The sequence below is a fragment of the Myotis daubentonii genome, chromosome 2, assembly GCF_963259705.1.
Source record: "Myotis daubentonii chromosome 2, mMyoDau2.1, whole genome shotgun sequence".
Classification (NCBI taxonomy): domain Eukaryota; kingdom Metazoa; phylum Chordata; class Mammalia; order Chiroptera; family Vespertilionidae; genus Myotis; species Myotis daubentonii.
In genome coordinates, this window is record NC_081841.1 from 6,960,393 (window position 1) to 6,979,644 (window position 19,252).

General features: G+C 50.1%; 2 protein-coding genes across 6 annotated transcripts in view; one reads left to right on the forward strand and one right to left on the reverse strand.

Moving 5' to 3' along the window:
- Window positions 1-1,008: 1,008 nt before the first annotated feature.
- Window positions 1,009-8,032, reverse strand: CBY1 (chibby 1, beta catenin antagonist). Of its 5 annotated transcripts, none has more exons than XM_059681540.1 (6): window positions 7,931-8,032; window positions 4,284-4,444; window positions 3,256-3,361; window positions 3,077-3,168; window positions 2,392-2,471; window positions 1,009-1,709 (listed from the first exon to the last, which is right to left on the reverse strand). In XM_059681540.1, the coding sequence occupies exons 2-6, from the start codon at window positions 4,359-4,361 to the stop codon at window positions 1,679-1,681; spliced, it is 387 nt and encodes a 128-aa protein (XP_059537523.1). In that variant the 5' UTR covers window positions 4,362-4,444; window positions 7,931-8,032; the 3' UTR covers window positions 1,009-1,678. The 5 variants fall into 5 exon arrangements, with proteins under 5 accessions (XP_059537523.1, XP_059537524.1, XP_059537525.1 ...); XM_059681541.1 differs by lacking the exon at window positions 7,931-8,032 and adding an exon at window positions 7,790-7,915; XM_059681542.1 differs by lacking the exon at window positions 7,931-8,032 and adding an exon at window positions 4,928-5,647.
- Window positions 8,033-12,045: 4,013 nt separating this feature from the next.
- Window positions 12,046-19,252, forward strand: part of FAM227A (family with sequence similarity 227 member A) — a 58,906-nt gene continuing 51,699 nt past the window's right edge. The window contains exons 1-2 of the mRNA XM_059680872.1: window positions 12,046-12,240; window positions 13,994-14,064. Of these exons, the coding sequence (XP_059536855.1) occupies window positions 12,114-12,240; window positions 13,994-14,064 (198 nt within the window). The 5' untranslated portion in view covers window positions 12,046-12,113. The remainder of the gene's footprint in view (window positions 12,241-13,993; window positions 14,065-19,252) is intronic.

The following is a 19,252-nucleotide window of genomic DNA, read 5'->3' on the forward strand; positions in this document are numbered from 1 at the left end:
TGCTAACCACAGTGGCCTAGGAACGAGCAAACTCCATTGCCCCATTGCCTGCACCTGGAGACCCTGTGTATATTTCTATCCCATGGGCTGGAGCTTCTACCCATGCCCCATCAAGTGGGCAGTAGGATGGACTACAAACAGCAGCCGCTGGGGCCGTCCCCCACCTCGCTCCTCCTCCCCTGTGGCTGGGAGTCTATGATCCTAGCCCAGGTTCTGAAACTCCTGGAGTCTGGTTCCTTGTCTGCAAATAGGCATGCTGACAGTCTGTGCTCCACAGGACTGAGCTGAGGAGGAAGTGAGAATGTGTGCAAGGACCCGTCCCCCCTCCCCCCCATGTACCTGCTGCCTGTGGTCGCCAACCCTGGGCGCTGTCTCCGCCCGCAGTGCCCTCCCTCTTTGGCAGCTGAATCCCTCTGACTGACCGGCTGGCTCCTTCCTCCAGCCAGAGCAGCTCAGCTGAGACTCAGGCACCAAACCCCCCTCCAGGAAGCCAGCCCCACCCCAACTCATTGGTCCCTGCCAGGACCAGGATGGTCCCAACTCCCCAGAGAGCAGGGATGGGGAAGACAGCAGGTGTCTGCCCTGGGGCAGCCTCTGCCAAGGCCTCAGACGCTGGAGCGGAATGCTTCCCACAACCTGAAAATCCTGCCTTCGATGGCACAGCTCAGACTCCGGTTCCACTTCTCCAAGAACTGATGCTTCTTTTTTTCACTCTGGTCATGGAGATTGTGTGACATCATTTAATTTAAAGAAGTATGTGGCTCAGGGGTTGATCACTGAGCCATGAACTAGGAGGTCAGAGTTCAATTCCCATGTCTGAGTTTCAAGCTCGATCCCCAGTAGCGGGCATGCAAGAGGCAGCCAATCAATGATTCTCTCATTGATGTTTCTCTCTCCCTTCCTCTCTCTGAAATCAATATATATATATTGATATATATATTTCTGGATCGACGCTCAATCACTAAGCCATACTGTCTGGACAATAAAATATATTTTTTAAAAGGACACTTTGTTTTTATTTTTAAAATCTTTATTGAAAAAAAAGGGGGAAAAGTAGTATAAACAAGAAAGTAGCAAAAAATATAGTGTTGCATAGAAGACTGGTGATGCTGCTGAGAAACTGAAGCCAGAGGACATGGATTTGGGGAGCAAACACTCTTTAAAGCACACAGAGGGGGCCTGAAGGGCGGAGGTCAGCGCTCTTTAGAACTGGGGCCACGCCCCGAACACCGTGCGAGGGGATGCTCTGATGGGCTCCAGCTGCTTCTCCCAAGAGAGTCCGTGCAGTGAGAGTGAAGCTGGGACAGTGCATTTATATGTGAAGTGACTGGAGAGCACCCAGAGTCTTAGCACCGCTCCAGACCTCAGAGGCCTCGTTCACAGCGTGGCCTCCCTGAGCTGGGCAGCCAGAGGACATTGCTATGTACTGCCCCGGCCTGGAACCCCGATTTCCTCCAGAATGTCATCACCTCTCCATTGTGAACTCAAGGGTGCCAGTGCCTTCGGCTCCATTTGTGGTCCTCTCTCCAGGGGCCTAATCTACCATTTCAGCTTAAGAACCTCAGCGATAGTCCACTCCTCCGATCAGTCGAGTTCTCCCTCTTCTCCTAACCAACGTCTTGGGGTCTTCATTTCCTTCTCCGGTTGACACTCTTCAGTTCTTCCAGCTCCTTCTTCATTATTTGGAACTCGGCAGTGGTCTCAGAGAACTGGAAGGAAAGCAGCGGGCTGTCAGAGAGGAGGACATTGTGGGCCGCGTTCAGGTTTGCGAGGCTAGCCCTGCCCACGGGTAAAGGCGCTTGGCGTTTCTCTACCGCGGCCTGCCAGCCTCCAGGAAGGACCCCCTTTGTGACCGGGCGGAACGTAACCACCTCGAGTACTGAAGAGCGTTCACAATCCACTCTGCCGGCGGTTTGGGTCACTGGGATCGCCTGGCATTGACCTTGTCCAGGACGGCAGGCCTCAGGGAACAGAAGGCTGGGAGCACGCTGCCCTCCCGCCTCCCCTCTGTCCTCGGAGCATTGCCTCTGCCTTTCCCTCTCCCAAGCTCCCAGGGCCCGTCCCTTGCTTCTGTCACTTGTTTCCTGAGCCCACACAGCCCAGCCGGCTCCCTTCTACCTCCGTCAATGTCTAAATAAACTTGCTCTTATAATTTGAAGAAAAAGAGAAAACGGCAGATGCTGGTAATTCTAAGCTAAAGGATTGGTTCCTTCTGGGCTGCAGCTCCCATAACGATGCTTCAAAAAGAACACCACTTTCCTCATCAGGCTCTTCCCTGGACTTACATTCCCGACAGGGACAGAGCCATCGTCGCTAAAGGTCAGTGGCTGTGAAAGAGGAGCTACGCTCCTGAGCAATCCACCACGCCCCCAGCTTCACCGTACTATTAACTTCACAGGTGCAGCTGCCATCGTGTCTATGTTATGGCTGAAGAAGCGGAGTTCTTCCCGCAGATCAGGTGAGTAATTTGCCTAAAGACACACGAGCAGCGTGGAGCTGGGCCAGGAGCCAGGACGGCGAGCTCCAGAGCGCAGGCTCTAACCACACCAGTGCCCGCTCTCCTGCCTCTCCATCAGCCTTCACCTGTACCTCCAGGCCCAGCAGGCTGCTGGGTTCTCAACAGCCACAGGAAACGGGGGCCGATGCAGAGTGCGCGTGGGCAGGTGCGCCAGGCACTGACGCATGCCCGTGTGGCGCAGGAGCAGGCGGTCCTCCCTGGACTGCGTTGGCCCAGCCCCCGCCCTCCTCTTATCGCTCCACGTTCAGCTCACATATCCCTTCCTAGGTGCGCCCTTCCGTCTCCACAGAGTCACTCTATCCCGTGCTGACCCCAGGCCCTACCGCGAGGCACGGGCATTGCGCTTACTGCCCCCTCCCGCCGCCCGTGAGTGCTTGAAGGTAGGGACTGTGCCCAATTTGCCTTTGTATCTTTGGATTCCATGTTCCCGGGCCAACGGGCACTCAGAGGGTGCGAGCTGGATGGACCGACTTGGGGAGGAACCTCCCGCCAAAGCCAAGCCCAGGCAGCCCTGCCCATCACCGTCCTCACCATGTCGAGCAGGACCTCCACCTTCACCTGCAAGAGGTTGTTCTCCTCCTCCAGCTGCTGGTTCCGCCTCCGGAGGCGCTGAGCCTCCCTCTGGTCCACGCCTCCACTGACCCCGGTCTCTGGGGGCAGACAGACCAGCCGTTACCAGGGGGTGGGGGGAGCCCCTCCATCTTCTTGTTGGGCAAAATGGCAGGAAATCAGCCCACCTGCTACCCAATGGCCATTTTCAAACTTCAGGCTTTGTCCCGCCAGGTTCATGGTGGGGGTTCCGTAGTCGAGGCCCAGCTCCACTTCGCGGGTGGACCGATCCAGCTGTGGGGAGACGCTGCGGGCTAGCGTGACAAGGCGCCGGCACCCGGGCTCCAGGCCCAGCGCCTCTCCTAACGACAGGGCCCCAATAACTCACTTCTTTCCTCTAGTCATCACCCAGCACATTTAATATTTTTAAAATCCGACAATCAAGCCATAACGGTTTGGCTCAGTGGATAGAGCATCGGCCTGCGGACTGAGGGGTCCCAGGTTCGATTCCGGTCAGGGGCATGCGCCTTGGTTGCGGGCACATCCCCAGTGGGAAGTGTGTGGGAGGCGGCTGATCAATGTTTCTCTCTCATTGATGTTTCTGACTATCTCTCTCCCTTCCTCTCTGTAAAAAATCAATAAAATATATATTTTAAAAAGACAAAACAAAAATCAGACAATCAAGTAAGTGCAACAAAAAATTCTCAGCTATAAGAAACATACTGCTTGATATACCAGGATGTTTTCCGAAAAAGCTAGGTACGTATTTTTAATGTATTTTTCTGATGTTTCTACAACGCACTGAGCACCCACCCCGCACAGAACCAGGCCTGGGTGCTCAGAGAAGAATGTGACCGCTCTGCCCGCGAGGAGCTTAGAAACGGCGCGGGGGCTGTGACATACCCTTCTGAATGCCATTAACGGTGGCAAACATCCTTTCAGAATGATTTGATTCTTAGACACGATTAAGTCGACTCCTGGCCGTGCCCTGGGACTAAAGTGAAGTCCCCCTGGGTAATATTTGGAGCCAGAAATCATCGCGAGGTTGACTGCTTATTAGGCTCTTGAGCGAGTAGGAGTTAAAACTGATTTTAGCCACGGCAAGAGGAGTGAAAGGGTGCTCTCCTACGTGCTCGCCTCTGCGGAACCCACTCCCTACAGAGACCCGACAACCCTGTCCCGTGCGCACCGGGCTGACCCGAGGACTGACACTCACGTTATGCAGGTTGGAGAGCGAGGCAGACTTCCGAGGGGGCGTCTTCTTCGGACTGAACGTATTGCCAAAGAGAGGCATCTTCGGCCTGAGGCACCGTCAGCGCTCCCGGCAGCACACGTCGGGGGTACAGACAGCCGGGTCCGTGATCGTATGTCACTGTCCTGAAACCAGGAAACGTACATCGTAGGTGGCTACTCACCATCCTGGTAACGGCTCCCACGTGCTGATTGCTCGCTACGTGCCAGGTCGGCAGTACGCTAAAACCTCTGCATGTCGTATCTCAAGTCTCGCCGTCCTTTGCTTAGCTCCCCTCTTCATCCCCACCTGACAGATCAGGTCCAGAAAGACCAAGGTCCTGAGCTGGAGCTGGACTTTGAACAGAGGTGTGCGTGGCTCTGCAGGTTATGTTACCCACAGGCAAGCGCCTAACTTGCCGTCTTGAATTTTGTCACAAGTTGACATCACCAGATTTACAGTCTGGGAGCAAGGAACATATTCCCATACACTGGTAAGAATCACACTAGGCAATAGCCACTGCATAGACTCCATTTTATTATTATTTTTTTAATGAAAAAAATAGAGAGAGAGAGGAAGGGAGAGAGAGAGAAATATCAATCGGCCCCCCAGGGATCAAACCCACATACATAGGTATGTGCCCTGACGAGGGAATCAAACCCACGGCCTTCCAGTGTGTGGGATGATGCTCCGGCCAAATCAGCCACCCTGGCCAGGGCTGTCCCATCATTATTTTGTCATTCTGGAAGATACGTGGTGGGATTACATTGCGTTTCATTTGCTTTTCCCTAGTCACTAATTAAATCGAGCACTTTTTCATACGCTAACTGGACATTTGGATACCCTCTTTTGTGACATGCTTATTCAAGTTTTTGCCTTTTTTCCTTTGGGTTGTCTATCTTTTTTATTTTATTAATTTGTAAGGGTTCTTTACATATGATGAATACAAGTTCTTTGTTGTATATATAGGGAATACTGAAAATATCTTCTGCTAGTCTGAAAGTTGCCTTTTTGTTTTATTGGTTTCTTTTTGATGAAAGAAGTTCTTGATTTTAATGGAATTTAATTTACCATTTTTTTTTAATGATTAGTGTTTGTGTCCTATTTAAGAAAATTTTCCTACTCCAAAAATGACATTTTCACATATTAATTTTTACTGTTTAACTTTCACACTTAGGACTATGATCCTCTGGAATTAACTTCATATATTGTGTGAGACAGGGGTCAAGGTTCATTACTTCACATACATTACCCAGTTTTAACTCATAACACACAAGTAAAATATTCCAAGAAACTGTAGACAGACTATAACAATAGTGAAAGCACAAGGGAGCAGAGGAAAGTAGCAGAGCTCTCCCTCCCCCTAGTCCTAGGTCTGAGACCTTCTTTCACCACTTTATGAGCTACAGTAGGCCCTCGGGGTACGTCGGAACCCACCTGCATAAGCACCTAGTCACTCACATGGAGCACACACACAGCAGTAATGAAGTGAAACAGTAAAAAAAAATTAAAAGAAAGATAACAATTCCTGACCTTTTTTACTTGTGGTAAATAAATAATAAAAAACATAAAGCACATATGTACATATGTCAAAATGACAGAACTTTCTTTTTTTTATAAATGGGAGATGGCAACGTAACCATGAAACGACGTACGTTGAGTCCGACGTAACCCAAGGACTGTCAGTAATTATATCTGACAAGAAGCAGACCAAAAAGGAAGGGAACTTCAAGACTATTTAAAATAAGGTTTTATATCAACTATCATTAAAAAACAACTCAGCCCTAGCCGGTTTGGCTCAGTGGGTAGAGTATCAGCCCACAGACTGAAGGGTCCCAGGTTCGATTCCGGTCAAGGGCATGTACCTTGGTTTCGGGCGCATCCCCAGTGGGGGGCGTGCAGGAGGCAGCTAATGGATCTTTCTCTCTCATCGATGTTTCTAACTCTCTATCCCTCCCCCTTCCTCTCTGTAAAAAAACAATAAAATAAAATTTAAAAAAATAGAAATTAATATCAAAATTAATGATAAAAGTTTAAAAGTTTCTTTGGACGTTTTACAATATACAATACAGAGTATATGTATATATGATTTCTAAATAAATGAAAATCAAGATATTTAGGGGTGTGTGCTCACGAGTGTTTTACTGGTAGATGTGTGTTTGTGATGAAAAAGCAGTGGACACACAGGCTGTGGAATGAAGGCCTCTGGGCCTGGGCACGGCACTTTAGGACTTGGACAAACCAGAACGCTCGCAGCTAACGGTGGACGGACAGCAGTGGGGACCAAGATGCTGAGGGCGTTTTAAGCTGTGCTACCACGTCACCCAAAACACCGTGGAAGGCCCTGGCATGGCTCCTGCTGGAGAAAAAATAAAACGGGTGGAAGAGGGGGGGCGATTAATTTGATGTCTGTAGCGGGCAGAACAAGAATGAAACAGGAATATCCAGAAAGAAAGATTTTAATTCAAAAAAGAAAAGGGCTCAGTCACGAACACTAACTAGTATTGCTTCCTGCGGGTCCACTGTGGCTAGGCCCAATGCTGGATTTCTTTCTTTTTTTCTCTTTTTAAAATATTTTTATTTGATTTCAGAGAGGAAGGGAGAGGGACAAAGAGATAAAAACATCAATGATGAGAATCATTGATTGGCTGTCTCCTGCCCGCTCCCCCTACCGGGGGAGGGGGGGAGGATGGAGCCCACAACCCAGGCATGTGTCCTTGGCTAGAACCGAACCTGGGACCCTTTAGTCCGCAGGCCAACGCTCTACCCGCTGAGCCAAACCGGCCAGGGCACTGCTGGATGCCTTGTATATAAGCAGCTAAGGAACCTGCCCCCATCACACCGTGGGAAGGTGGTGGGACTGGGCTTCAAGAGACGGCCTAGTCCTCCGCGCTGGTGCCGACCACCATTCATCACTGAGCAGAGCTTTACAGTTCGCAAAGGGCCACAGTGCCCATTATCTTATTTTAGTCTAACAAGAAGGCGAGTCTTTGCTCAAAGGGATCCGTGTCTACACACACACACACACACACACACACACATACACACACACGCCAGTTCAGAGCCAGCCAAGCAGGTCCATGCCCCGCAGGTACAAGGCCACCGGGGCTGGTGGATGCACCTGCCGGTAGAGAACAAACGTTCCCTTGCTCGCCCTTCACAGCCAACCCAAACGGGTGATCACACGCGGCCGGTGTGGCGCAGTGGTTGAGGGCTGATCCATGAACCAGGAGGCCACCTTCGATTCCCGGTCAGGGCCCCTTGGACCGATGGCGGGCATGTTTCTGCCTCTGTTGCTCTCCCTCTCCCTGAAATAAATTTAATATATACATATACACACACACACACACATATACATATACACACACATATATACACACACATACATATACATATATACACACATATATACATATACACACACATATATACATATATATACATATATAAATGAATAATCACTATCCCAATTTACAATCAAGGAAACACACTTGGAGGGGCGGTGGCCACCTGCGGTGAATCCGTCCGTCGCCCTCCGTCCGTCCCGGCGTCCGGCTCCAGCTGGCCGAACACCCTGGTCCCTGGGGAACGCCCGGCCTCAGGCCTCGGGAGACCCCGGGGCGGAGACGTACCTGACCCGCCGCAGGAGCCGGGTTCCAAAGCAGCGCCTGGACCACCGGCCGGCCCGCCGCCACCGCCGGCCGCGCGTGCGCAGCCCCGCCGGGACCTACCACCGGGAAAGGGGGGGCGCGGCGCGGTCCCCTACACCGACCTTCGCGAAGCCAGGAACGCACGAGGGCTGCCCTCGCTGGGCCAGAGGGACCCCACAAAGGGACTGTCCCCTGGAGTCACTCACAGGTCCCCCCGATGGAGGACGGGACGGGACCGACACTCGCCCTCCCCATAGACCCGTTGGTCTGGTCTCTCCCGGCCGCGGGGGCCGTCCCCATGGTAACCGCGTCAGGCAGCGGCTCGCGAAAGTTCCATTGTGTGGGGCAGGGGGACGTGGAGGTTGCGCCGGGCGTTGCCTGGAGAACCCCAGGACTCACAGTAGCAAAATGGGGCTCCTCTCCCTCCTCCCCCCAAGACCACAAAGCAAAGGGCACCTCTTCCTGGTGGATGTGGGGGCCACGGGGGTCGACTGTCTCACCCAGAACCTCGCAGGGTCCCCTGAGGGGCCCGGGACGAAACCCGCCCCGAGTGCGTCGGATTCCGCCCAAGTCTTCTGGACGGAAGAACGGTAACCCGCCCCACCCCCATCTCTTCGGGTTCCACCAGCGGGGGAAACTGAGGCCCGGGGGCCGCTTCAGGGCCCCCCAGGGAGCAAGGGGCAGAGAGCTATGGAGAACCAACGCTAGCTCTCCGGAGGCCTGACAGTGTATTCATTAGATAAATGAGGAAACGAGCTCAGGGTCACTCAGGGGGTGTTTACTGGGTGCGTAGTAGGTGCGCCGGCAGGACCCGTGGGTCTCCGGTTCCAACTGTGATTTTCTTCCAAGCACACCCCACTGCATTGCCCTGGAACCCAAATCTGCACGATCCAGCCCGGCACTGCCCAATGGAAACCTGTGGGCCACACGGGTCCTTTAGAATTTTCTGGTAGCCATGTTTTAAAAAGTAAAAACCAACAACAAAAAATCAGATGATGTTCATTTGAATATTTTATTTAACTCCGAGTAGCTCAAATATTCTCATTTTTACATATCATTAATATATTCAGATTTATGCTGCTTCATTTTAAAATTAAAATAAAAAGTTTAGTTCTTCACTCACATTAACCACATTCCAAGGGATGACTTGTCACCTGTGGTTCGTGGCTACGGGGATGCCCGGGTCTAGCCTTTTCCTGCATTTCTCCTCTTGCTCCCTCTGCTTAGAGGGAGTTTTCCACTGGGCGGCCTGGACTAGGTCAGTGCCCACTATTATGTCATCTCATAGCACTGGGAGCCTCCCTTCAAAGAAGTGGTCAGAGTTATCCTCCACGGTTCCTTAATATGATTGTTTGATCAGAGGTAAGCTCCGTTAGGGCAGGGATCAAGTCTGACCAGCTCACCGTCCTCTCCGCAGCAGGAATATACTGCTGGCGCTCAGTCACTGGTCACTGAACGACCAAAGGTTAAACTGAACAGAAGTCAACCTGTTTAAGTTAGAATATGTTAACTTTATGATTAATTATATATATTTTAATCCTCACCTGAGGACATGCTTTTATTGATTTTTGAGAGAGAGGAAGGGAGAGGGAAAGAGAAACATCGACGTGAGAGTGAAACATGGATGCACAAGTTCGGACTGGGAATTGGTCCCACGACATTTCGGTGTACGGGAGACGCTCCAACCGACGGAGCCACTCGGCCAGGGCAGAGCATGTTAACCTTAAACGGTCACAGTCCAGTCTCGGCGGCCAGAATATGTGCTCCCCGAGGGCAGCCGTTTCTTAGTCTTCCGCTCATCGACCCCCAGTACCTAGCATGTCAGAGGGACCCCACAAAGTGCTGGGCACAGGGCAGTTACTCAGTGAAGCTAGTTCCCTTGCACGTCCTTTTCCCTCCTCTAGTACTGACGATAGAAACGTGCCATGTTTCAGAGAATACTTCTCCTGAAATGGCCCAATGAAAATTCAGCAGGGAACAGAGTGTGTATTTTAAACATTTCTCTTAGAAAGCATAATATTCAGCTCTCCCGTGAGGCGGGAGTAATAATGTTAAACTAAAGCAAGAGGCTTTGTGACAGGGTCGCCCTAAGCCTGGCTTGTCAGAGAACAGGGTGTAGTTGGCCGGTCATGCTGGGGAGGGGGTAGGAGCAAAGCGAGACGCCCTGCATGCACCTGCCTCCCCTCTGCCCTCTGCCCTCTGCCCTCTGCCCCTTGCCTGTTTAACTCAAGGCCGGGAGCAGGAGGGAGGGCCTGGGTCAGCTCTTCCTGTAATCCAGTTGGCTTGGGGTAGCCCAAAATGGATAGCCTCTCTGGCCTAGAAAGAAGTGTGGCGAGTGAGTCTAAAATGGAACCAAATATTGAGTGAACATAATCTCTACGGAGTAATTTGCCTGATGGGGGAAGCTGTAGAAGCAAATCATTCCAGTTCAGTATTTTAAGTTCTGTAAGCAGAATTCTGGGCTTCAGGGCGGACTGGTGGTACTAATTGCCTGGAGTAATTCAAGAAGGCTTTCCGATAGGGAGGTGAAGGCCTGGGGTGGGGGTGGGGAGGCAAGCTGGACGGGGTCAGGGGGGGAAGGGGTGGGGACATTTTAAAAAAGAGAAGGTTTTCCAAAAGATGCGTCACCTGGGCTGAGCTTTGAATAGAGGGAACAGCAGGTGTAAAGGCATAAAGACACAAAGCATAGCATGGAAGGGACCAGAAAGTAGTTCAGTAGGGCAGGCATGTAGGGCAGTGCTGGGGAGAAGAGTGGGGAGCGGAAGGCATGAGCAGAAGGAGAGGAAAGGAGACTGGTGAAAGGGCACCTTGGTGAAGCTTTCCACCAAACCCGACCTTTTCTCTCTCCTTCCATTATGGATGCGCTGTCTGAGGGCAGATCTTTTATTTCATTATAACCAGGCTTCTACCACCAGGCTCTGGCCGTGGAGGGCCCACAGATAGTAGTGATGAGCAAAAAGCAAGGAGCCAGGACAGCAACCTGGCCCTAGCGTTTATGTCTAGGAGGAAGGGTAGTGGTGGGGCCAGTTTTTGAGAAGGAGCAGAGCCTTGGGCAGATCAGGGCCCTCACACGGAGGAGGTGCACTCGCATCATGGAATCATAGCATCGGAGAGCGCAAAGGGGTCTTAGGAGCCTCACCCACAGCTCAGGTTTCCAGGGGAGGCTCAGAGAGGCAAGAAAGATTTGATTTCATTTTTTTTTTTTAAATATATTTTATTGATTTTTTACAGAGAGGAAGAGAGAGAGATAGAGAGTTAGAAACATCGATCAGCTGCCTCCTGCACATCCCCCACTGGGGAAGTGCCCACAACCCAGGTACATGCCCCTGACCGGAATCGAACCCGGGACCTTTCAGTCCGCAGGCTGACGCTCTATCCACTGAGCCAAACCGGTTTCGGCTGATTTCATTTCTGATTTGGAAACTCGCTTGCCTTCTCTTCCTTGTGATTTTTAAACAGTATTTTCTTTTCTAGCTTACTTGGTTGTGAGAGTACAGTATATAAAAATATAGCATACAAAGTATGTGTTAACCGACTGTTTATGCTAGTGGTAAGGCCTCCAGTCCATAGCAGGCTATCGGTAGTCAACTTCAGGAGTCAAAAGATGTGTTGATTTTCGACTGCATGGGGGTACCCTTACCTCATCCCCGTATTGTTCAAGGGTCAACTGAACAACAGTTTTCAGTGGGGCAGGGGGTGGGTGTCAGCAGATAGAAACAAGTGTACATGCCTTGAAATCCTCACTTGACAATGGGCTTCTCAGACAAAAGCCTTTATTCCAGTAGCCCTGCCTGCCAGCGGAGCAGGCTGTGCTTGCTAAGATAGTTCTGTGCCAGGAGTGGGCAAACTTTTTGACTCGAGGGCCACAATGGGTTCTTAAACTGGACCGGAGGGCCGGAACAAAAGCATGGATGGAGTGTTTGTGTGAACTAATATAAATTCAAAGTAAACATCATTACATAAAAGGGTACGGTCTTTTTTTTTTTTAGTTTTATTCATTACAAACGGGCCGGATCCGGCCCGCGGGCCGTAGTTTGCCCATGGCTGTTCTATGCTGTGTGTGATTTCCAGGAGGCTGGCTGAACAGCGAACAAGATCGGAGTGAGAAATGACAGGCTGTTAGCAGTGGAAAGTCACTATTTGTCAGTTGACAAGAAACTGGACAATGGCTTATTTCAAGAATATGGTTGTCATCAATGTCACCGCCTTGCCAATGGTGCCAGTGGAGGAGGGCCTGCCACCGAGTGGGAAGCAGAATGCCGCAAGGAAGGCTCTGGAAGGCCATGTACCCTGTATCCTTCTGTGGTGCCGTTTACAATCGTGACCAAATATACCCCCTCCCTCCCCGGGGTGCAGCCTGTGCGAAGTTCATAACATGCGTTACTTGTTAGCTCGTTCCTTATAAATTCATTACGATTTTCATTACTTACGCTCTACCTATCCTCTAAAAGAATTTGAGACTGGTAAGGATTATTTGACTTTGAATTGTTTTTACTGAGATCATCAGAAAGAGCGCAAAAGGAGGAAGGACTGGAAATATTTGTTGAAAGAATCAGGAAGAAGAGAAAAAGTTTTTTTTTTTTTTTCATTGCCTCCTCCTTTCCCTTTTCTCTTCCAAAAAAAATGACCATTATAGATAGCAACTAAAACGTCAGTGCCCAGCCCTCGAGCCTCAGGTAAGCAAACTTAAGACCCAATTTAAAACATTATTTTCCTCCAGCTGACCTCACCTCTGCTCACCTGCCAGCCCTTTCGCCTGGGCTCAGAGTTGGCCCCTTCTGGCACCATCCTGGCTCTACTATAGCATCTTACTTCTCTCTCTAGTCCTGCCTTTGTCCATCCTCATCTCCCTTCTGACCCTGAACTGTATCCCAGGGACCCACAGAATCCCGTCTCTGGAGGACTTAGAGTTCATCCAGAAAATGACCCTCTCAGGTTATAAATAACTGCAGGTCTTTTCATCTCACACGGAGCTCATTTCCCTTCAAGTCCTGCTGCTGCCGGCCCAAGGGCACTCACCCGTCTGCGTCCCCTTCTCCCCACGCCTCTCAGAAACCCTCCTCAAATGAGCCTGTGATCCCACCAGGACCTGCTCAGGGTCTCGCTTCCCTGGGCCATTTCTAACCGTTCCCTCTTTCTTCTTCATCCCACACTCATCTCAGCCTAACTGACCCATCGGAGTGGTCGTGCCCCCCTTGGCATCTTCATTTGCCGAGGATCCTCCAATCTGTGAGGACACTTGAAGGTAATGGAGAACGCGTGAACCTTGCTTTATGTGAAGGTGGCGAGCGGAGTGGTAGGATTATGGGGCTTTTACAGAGGATTTGTCTTGGGCCAGTTGAAGCTCAGACAGAGATTCAGGCATAGCGAGGGCAACAAGATGGGCCATTGAACGGAGCGGAGATTTCAACAGCGATGAACAGGTTGAGGTACACTTTGATCCAGTCATCTGTAACCTAAAATCTCCTAAAGGAATCACCCAAAATATGGAAATAGAGCTTTGTGTGACTATGTGTATAATTTGCAATGATTTATAACTGCAAAAAGTGATAAACAACCTGAATATTCCATAACCAAGGAACAGTTAAGTGTATTAAAGTGCATCCTCTACACGGATTCGTATAATGCCGTTTAAAATATTGCGAAGATCATTCCGCTCTATGGAAAATGATCATATTAGTGCCTGGAAGAGCAGTCAGAATAGTAAAGTAGACATACACTGAGATGATAATTACGTGCAAAGGGCTGTATGTAAACAATACTGGGAGGAAATCTCCCTAAATCCTAAGAGTTGTTATGGTGGTAGCATCATGGACGATTCTTGCTATATTTTCCAAGGTATTTAGGATAGAATTATCACTTACATTTATAAAGCAGCTAATTTGACACAAGACAGAAGGCATGTTGAATGTTTGGAAAGAAGATAATTAAGTGGAGCTACAGCACAGAAGGGAGTGAGCCCGTGTCCTCGCCAGGCTAGCTCGCCCTGCCTGTGTGTAACTGCCAGCCAGTTTCCTTAGCGGATTTCCTTAGCGTGTCTTGTAGGCTCCATCCACCAGGTGAACGAAAGGATTGCTGGAGTGAGCCTGACCCCCAAGCCGCTGGACAACATCCTGGTGAGTCAGGGGTGTCGGGGCCGAGGCCAGGCTTCCAGGAAGGAAGGGCTCTGGAGGCCCGTCCATGTATTCGAAAGCACATTTGCCCAATAGGGACCTCCAGTCTATACTAATACGAGGGTAATATGCTAATTAGACAGGGAGACCTTCAGGACCTTCCAGACAAAGCTATGGTGGCAGGGCTGAGGCAGAGGCAGGCTAGGGATGATCAGGCGGGGAGGGGGGGTGGCGGGGGGCAGTTGGGGCGAGCAGGCCAGCAGGGGAGGCAGTTTGGGATGAGCAGGCCAGCAGGGGGGCAGTTGGGGGCGAGCAGGTCAGTAGGGGGGGAAGTTGGGGGTTTTTAGGCCGGCAGGCCGAGTGGTTAGGGGAGATCAGGCAGGCAGGCAGGTGAGCAGTTAGGAACCAGCTGTCCCAGATTGCAAGAGGGATGTCTGACTGTCTGTTAAACCGGCAGTCGGACATCCCCCAAGGGGTCCCAGATTGGAGAGAGTGCAGGCTGGGCTGAGGGACACCCCCCCCCCCCCGCCACCATGCATGAATTTCGAGCACCGGGCCGTGTGTGTGTGTGTGTGTGTGTGTGTGTGTGTGTGTGTGTATTTGCAGAGAGGAAGGGAGAGGGAGAGCGATAGAAACATCAATGACGAGAGAGAAGCATTGATTGACTGCCTCCTGCATGCCCTCTACTGGGGATTTAGCTGCAACCCAGGCATGTGCCCTTGACTGGAATTGAACCCAGGACCCTTCAGTCCGCAGGCCGACGCTCTATCCACTGAGCCAAACTGGCTGGGGCTATATTTTTAAATTAATGAACTTTCTTTTTTAGAGCAGTTTCGGCTTCACAGCAAAATTGAGCTGAAAGTATCGAGCTCTCAGTTATCCCTGTCCTCGTGTGCACAACTGCCTCACAGCACAGTGGTGCGCTGTTCTAACTGGGGAGCCTGAGCTGGCACATCATCACCCCAGGCCCATCCTCTACATTAGCAGGTTCTCGTTGTGCTGCACATTCCATGAGTTTGGACACATGTGTGTCAGCATGTACCCACCTTTGTAGTGTTGCACAGAATAGTTTCACTGAAAATCGTATGTGCTCCCGTTCATCCCTTCCTCCCTGCCAACCCTTGATAACCATGGATCTTTCCAGAAATGTCATATAGTTGGAACCATACAGTATGTTGTCTTTTCAAATTGGCTTCTTGGCTTCTTGCACTTAGTAGTATGCATTTAAGGTTTCTCCATATGTTTTCATGGCTTGATAGGTAATTTCTTTTCTTTTCTTTTTAAATATATTTTTATTGACTTCAGAGAGGAAGGGAGAGGGAGAGACAGAAACATCAATGATGAGAGAGAATCACTGATCGGCTGCCTCCTGCACACCCCACACTGGGGGTCAAGCCTGCAACCCAGGCATGTGCCCTTGACCGAGATCGAACCCTAGACCCTTCAGTCCACAGGCTGACGCTCTGTCCACGGAGCCAAACTGGCCGGGGTGACAGGTCATTTCTTTTTAGTACTGAGTGGTATTCCATTGTCGGAATGCTCCACAGTTTATTTCTCTGCTCACCTACCGAGGGACATCTTGGTTGCTTCCACGTTGGGTAATTATGAATAAAGTTACGATACATATCCACGTGCAGGGTTTTCTGTGGAAATGGTTTTCGGTTCATGTGGGTAAATACCACGGAGCAGGATTCCTGGACCATACGTTGAGTATGTTTAAGTGTAAGGAACTGCTAAAGTGGCTGCACCATTTTCATTTCTACCAGCAATGAAGGATAATTCTTGTTCCACATCCTTGTCAGCATTTGGTGGTGTCAGTGTTCTGGACTTTGGCGATTCTAATTGGCACATGATGATATCTCATTTTTAAATTTGAAATTCTCTAATTATATGTGATAGTAAACATCTTTTCATGTGCTTACTGGCCATCTGTGTTTTTTCTTCAGTGAGGTGTCTGTTAAGGTCTTTGCCACATTTTTTAATTGAATTGTTTGTTTTCTTATCGTTGGGTTTTCAGAGTTCTTTGTATACGTTGGATAACAGTCTTTAGCCTGTATGTCTTCTGCAAATATGTTCTCCTAGCCTGTGGCTTGTGTTCTCATTCTCTTGACATTGTCTTTTGCGAAGCAGACATTTTTCATTTCAATGAACTCCAACTATCAAGTGTTTCTTTCATGGATCGTATCTTTGGTGTTGTATCTAAAAAGTCATTGCCGTACCCAAGGTCATTTAAGTTTCCTCCTGTTATCCTATAGGAGTTTACAGTTTCACATCCTATATTTAGCCTGTGATCCGTTTTGAGTTCATTTTTATGAAGGGTGTAAGGTCTGTGACTTGTTCATTTTTTTGCAAGTGGATGTCCAGTTGTCTGAGCATCATTGGTTGAAAAGACTGTATGTGCTCCATTGTATTGCCTTTCCCCCTCTGTCCAGGTTCCGTTGCCTGTATAGTATTTATGTGGGTATATGTCTGGCCGAGGTTTGCCGTGCCCTTTACACCCAGGCCTTGATTGGGTGGCCGCTTCTCCTGGGTCAGCACCTGCAGCCAGATGGGTCTCTGCAGCCTCCGTCCTGCCTGCTGGATGCTCCTAGCACAGTGCCTGGTGGAAGAGAAGTCTTAATAGATCAGCGCTGACACCTGAGTGAGCCACCTCCTTTTGAGGCCCAGTTCCCCCTCCTCCCGTGCTATCCTGTTCCTTCCCTCATGTCCTAAGTGTGGGTCTCCCTCCAGGCTCCGGCCAGGAGCCGTGCGTGGCTCTTTTTCCAGCCTCCCTGAGGGCTTGTTCGCCCACCGCTTCACGACTCACTTCCGGGTCGGCATTCCTTCCTCCCTGCCTGCGGGCCACTACCTCTGGAAGGCCTTCTCGGCCACCCCACCCCAAGGCTAGTGTGGATAGCTCTTCTGGGCCCCTCCTGTCATCCTGTCCTTCCCACCGCAGCGCCTCTCAGCTCTTGGTCATCAGCTTCCCCCCCTCGTCTGGGAGGCCGCGGATGGCATCACTGCTCCCTGCTGCATCCTCACAGGGGGCCAGCGCACGGCTTTTAGTAGGTGCCCAGGGAATACCTGTGGAATGAGTAATGCATCTGCAAATGGTCGCTTCTCACCTGCATTTCGGGCCTATGTTCCAGCGACCTAGAGGAGAGGTACCTAAACCTAACTAATCGTCTGACTGCCGGGAGCGTTTTAGAAACTGAAAGTGGAAATTGCAAGATGAATGCTCCCATTTGAACCAAATAACTCTGAAAGGTGGTGAGAGAAACTAAGGGTATTGGGAAAGGGGTAGAAAGAAGACTTTTTACTGTGCTGTTTGGCTTTGTACCATGCAAGTTACTGTGTGTGTGTGTGTGTGTGTGTGTGTGTGTGTGTGTGTGTGTGTTTAAATAGAAAACTATTCAGGAGTCACAATAAACAATTCAGGACCCAACGCAGACCCAAGGAATAAGCCTCTAATGAATCTGAATATCTGGATAATCCCCTGCGATGCTGGTCATCAGCCAGGCACAGCGCCACTGGTAGGTCCTGCTGTCACTCCAATGCAAACTCAGCCAAATGCCGGTCTCATCATTCCCCCCTAAAACTTGCTTTCCTCCCAGTGTCCAGCTCCCCTTTCTGTTCCCTCCGTGTGCAGGTCTTGTCCCTCCTTCCAAGGCCCTGACAATATTGGCTGCAGGGCATCCTGGGAAGGACCAGAGGCCTTGCTGTTCTGCTACATTGACACCCAACCACCGATTCATCCATCATGCCTTATCCCTGTGTTCTGTCCTAGAGCAACGTGTTGACACATACGGTACCAGTGTGAGCCCTTCCCCCACGAACACACACCTGCACACATGCCAGTTCAGGAGAGAGACAGGAAGGCTCAGAGGCACTTCACCGTTAGCAAGCTCAGGCGACAGAGGCCTCATCATTTCCCCACTCCTGTGCCACCTCTTCCAGGCAGTCCTCTGTGACTGCTCCAGCTCACATTAACCTCACTTGAGTGAAACCTAAATTTACCAGTTTAATTGTTGACTTAGCTCCCAGAATAGATTGTAAGTTCCTTGAGGGCAAGAACACAGAATCACACTTCTTTGTTAACTTCGTTATCTGGGCACGGTGGCTAAAAATCAGTACAACTTGTTGGGTCACCGACATTCATTTTTCTTTCCTTTTCAGGAGGGTGTGTGGGGGGAGGAGAGGAGGAGTCAGAGGTCAAGAGAATTTTTTTGAGAGATCAGGAGTACAATGACCAATAATAATAATAGTTACCCTTTATTGAGCAGCTCCTATGTGATAGCCTCTGTGCTTGTGTTTTAAGATGCAGTAAATACTTTGATCCTTGTCAGAACCCTGGAAGGTAGGTATTATTATTCCCCTTTTCCCGAGAGATTAAACAGTACCTTGGATCTGCTCCAAACCCTGTACTCCTCGAAGGCAAAGCCCGGAGGTGCGCTGGGAGGAGGAGCGTTGTGAGAGGGGGCAGGGGTGGGGGATGTATTAGTGGTGACACTGAGGATGAGGCCAGTGGCCACCAAGATCATACCACCTGGGGGAGACAGCAAAGGCTGTCACAAACTTTGCTCCGGGCCTTTTGCACGCCAACAGGCGAAATGGCCTCGCCCCTGACCGCCCGCCCTGCGCCAAGATTTGCATCGCTCCCTAATGCCCCGTTTCTTTTTGGTTTTTGAAGGCAATTGAGAGATTTGAGATGGAGACGAAGGCTTTAAAAGAGAAAAGCCACCGCAGCTCGGAAGACAGAGGCAAAATCCTTTCTCATCGCCTTTCTCATAGGGCAGTGATGGCGAACCTATGACACGCGTGTCATGGGTGACACCCGAACTCATTTTTTTGGTTGATTTTTCTTTGTTAAATGGCATTTAAATATATAAAATAAATATCAGAAATATAAGTCTTTGTGTTACTATGGTTGCAAATATCAAAAAATTTCCATCTGTGACACGGCACCAGAGTTAAGTTAGGGTTTTTCAAAATGCTGACACGCCGAGCTCAAAAGGTTCGCCATCACTGCCCTAGTGTTTCTGTGGGGTTTGGCTTTCTAGTATCTAAAATGCGTTCAGTAGGGATCCAGAGTTTCAGATGAGGATATTTTTGTAATCTTCTGAAGGAGTCTTAAATCTGACTTCTTGGCATTGGGCAACAAAGGAGGGAAGGGCCATACCATTCAGAGACCACCTACTATGTGCCACACTGC

What these genes read in the sequence shown, in the direction of transcription:
- CBY1 (XM_059681540.1), bottom strand. Translation starts at nt 4,361, where the DNA reads ATGCCTCTCTTTGGCAATACGTTCAGTCCGAAGAAGACGCCCCCTCGG. An exon ending in CGCTCTCCAACCTGCATAAC is followed by an intron (nt 3,362 to 4,283) that starts GTGAGTGTCAGT and finishes GTCTCCCCACAG; the next exon opens with CTGGATCGGTCCACCCGCGA. An exon ending in AGGAGAACAACCTCTTGCAG is followed by an intron (nt 2,472 to 3,076) that starts GTGAAGGTGGAG and finishes GTGTGTCTTTAG; the next exon opens with GCAAATTACTCACCTGATCT.